The sequence below is a fragment of the Azolla caroliniana genome, unplaced genomic scaffold, assembly GCF_043228905.1.
Source record: "Azolla caroliniana isolate FFs.n. ecotype wild unplaced genomic scaffold, voAzoCaro1.0.p SCAF_10, whole genome shotgun sequence".
In the NCBI taxonomy this organism is placed as follows: Eukaryota; Viridiplantae; Streptophyta; class Polypodiopsida; order Salviniales; family Salviniaceae; genus Azolla; species Azolla caroliniana.
In genome coordinates this window covers 19,182,579-19,185,763 of record NW_028230445.1, presented here as the reverse complement: position 1 = coordinate 19,185,763, position 3,185 = coordinate 19,182,579, and the positions used below count along the sequence as shown (strand labels likewise).

The 3,185-nt window shown below is 39.7% G+C and overlaps 1 protein-coding gene across 1 annotated transcript; it reads left to right on the top strand.

The window, feature by feature from the left end:
* The first annotated feature begins 460 nt into the window (after nt 1-460).
* Nucleotides 461-2,154, top strand: LOC147859395 (putative xyloglucan 6-xylosyltransferase 5). The gene has a single exon (XM_087326370.1). It carries the CDS (start codon nt 554-556, stop codon nt 1,823-1,825), a length of 1,272 nt encoding a protein of 423 aa, XP_087182496.1. The 5' UTR covers nt 461-553; the 3' UTR covers nt 1,826-2,154.
* The last annotated feature ends 1,031 nt before the right edge of the window (nt 2,155-3,185 follow it).

Below are 3,185 nucleotides of genomic sequence, written 5' to 3'. Positions count from 1 at the left end.
CCTCTTGCATACTCATGTCTTGCAAATGCTATTCGTAGGTTTATTGAGATCTCAAGCTCGACCATCTCCTCCTTTATCTTCTCCTTTTCCTCTTTCCTCACTACATAAAACACAAGATTTCCCATCCTTCATCATTTACTACCTCTCTCGACCCAATACACTTTGAAACAAATAATAAATCAAACACTTTGTGCACAATACTCGGATCCAACACCCCCATCTCTATGTTTCCCTCTAGCTCTTTATTACAAATAAGCAAATAAATAACATATATGTAATTTGAAAATACCTAGGTGCACGAAACTCAATGTGGGATCACTCACACTTCTTCCCTTAGTCCTAGATCTCTCTCTCTCTCTCTCTCTCTCTCTCTCTCTCTCTCTCTCTCTCCAAATCAAAAGTAAACACACTACATACTTACATTCTATACTCTAGTCTCAAGTATACTACTACCACATTTTAGGCCCACACACATACTTCTTTTTCTTCTTTACAATTCACACTCGAACTTCTTCTACGAAGCCCCCCACATTTCACATTTTACACATACAGTATGGGAAGCATATTCATACCCCCCAAATCTAAGCAATCCATCAAGACCTTCAACAATGTGAAGATCACCGTTCTATGTGGTTGTGTCACAATCTTAGTTCTGCGTGGCACCATTGGAATGACAAACTTCCTCAACATCCCCAACTCATCACAACTCACCATCCAAGACCTCTCAAATTCCTTTCATGAACATGATCGAGTCTTGTCTACTATTTCATGGAAAGACAATGATAATAATAGTGATGATGATGGCGATGACGACAATGGTGAAAATGAAGAAGAAGTTACGTTCCCTAATATTAGAGATTGGGATGAACAAAGACAAGAATGGATGTCACAATTTGGTCACATCGTCTCCTCGTCTAGTCATACCAATATCCTTCTAGTTACTAGCTCCCCTTCTTCCCCATGTGAAAGCCCCCTTGGCGACCATTACTTGCTCAAATCGATCAAGAACAAGATGGATTATGCACACACCCACCACATGCACATCTTCTATAACATTGCGAAGTTGTATCCAGGAATGTCAAGTTCAGGATTAGGTTCAAGTTCGTGGTCAAAGCTCCCTCTCCTTCGGAATCTCATGCTCACACATCCCGAGATTGAGTGGCTATGGTGGATGGATGACAATGCCATGTTCACTGACATGTCTTTCGAGGTTCCACTAGACAAGTACAAGGACCATAACCTTGTATTACATGGTCGGGAAGACGAGGTCTATGTCAAGAAAGAGTGGGTTGGACTAAACACCGGAAGCTTCTTGATAAGGAATTGTCAATGGGCATTGGATTTGTTGGATGTTTGGGCACCCATGGGACTTAAGGGGGGACAAGAAATGGGAAAAGTGCTTTCGGAAACCCTAGTCGGGAGGCCACCCTTTGAAGCTGACGATCAATCTGCACTTGTCTACCTTCTTATTACACAAAAAGACCTATGGGCTAACAAAGTGTTCCTCGAGAATTCCTACTACCTCGATGGATATTGGGTCAATTTGGTGGACCTCTTCGTAGACGATGTGGATGTTCCCAAGGTGTCTCATTCTGACAATAGCCACAATAGGTGGCCCTTTGTCACTCACTTTATGGGGTGCCAGACATGTTCAAGTTATGGTGAATACTCTGTGGAGAGGTGCCTAAAGCACATGGAGAGATCCTTCAACTTTGCTGACAATCAAATCTTGGATCAATATGGTTATACACACAAGAACTTGGAGTCATTTGAGCTCAAAAGAACAAGAAGTGACACCATTTATTTCCTTGGTTTAGAAACTTGACTTCATTCAAGCCCAATTAACCTCAACAATTTGTTTATGAGATACATTGGAACCAACATTATCTAAAGCAAGTACTTCACTTTGTTTTCCTTTCCTTTTGGTATTTTTGTAAGTAGTTCATGATTTACATTCTTTGACATTTTGGGTCATCTAAACTTGGATCTATCTCAATTTGTACCCATGATGTAATACAAATTGTAAAGAATAGAATAAGAAGAACTCTCCAAGTGTACTAAAGTCTCTCAAAAGGCCAATGTGTTTTATGTGTTGACAACCATATATACCTTGTAGATTGTTCACTTGATTGAGAAATGAAAATCTTGCTTATTCAATAGGAGCTCACTTTTCTCCCACGCTTATTTGGTCTTTTAAGTGGGTTGTGGCACGTGTGGTATTTGGGTGACCCAAGAAAAGTCAATGGCACTAGTATGTTCCAATGAGTGTAGAGTGCTCGGTCCTTCAATATGGATTGATTTAGGCCTCTAAAGTTCCATTTGGAAGCATCCCTTGCCCTTTTGGTTCTCGATTGGATGACATAGTTCAATATCCCAAAGACCTCTTGAAATAAACAAGGGTATCTACATTGGATGTCCTAGCATACAATATATTTGCCATAGACTATTTTTCTCCCACATGTTGGCATAGCCTGCTCTACATGTCACTCTCTCACATGTACCAAATTCCAAGCTCTATTCTAGTTTGATATGATGAGGTTGGCTTTGTCTAATTCTTGTGTTTGTAGTCCTTGTGTATTATGTTTATCCATGTACAATTGATAGTGTATACGTAAGAGTGTATCCATGTTTTGCATGTAGTGCATTCATAAGATGTGTATCAATGCATCAAAAGCATATGATGAAATACCCGAGCGAGAGTTGGGGAAGGGGAGGGGTTGGGGGGTAAGATTATGTATTATTCTCCCTTTATTTAGCCTTAGTATATGCCTACTTTTTACTTCCTTTATTTAGCCTAGTGTATTATCCTCACTTATAGTTCGTTAAGGCCCAACTTTGGGCCAATCTAGACTATAGTCACTTGGGGATAATTTGTCTATAGGCATACCATGCAAGCTTACCAAGTACTCATTTGGACATTACCAACATTGTATGTCCATGGTTTCTAGCAATCACATGGAAGATGGTTCTGCAATCTTCGTATGAAGTCATAATTAGGATAGGATCTAACTACCATGGGTGTTGCATTTAACTTTGTCTAGAGTTGATGGGTTTAACCTTATAATATATTACTTCAAAATGGTTAGCATGTTTTCAACCCATTCACTATAATATTCTTTATGTGGTAGCAACATATTCTCTACAAGAACAATAGATTTCTAACCCCCCCAAAACGGGGACTTCGA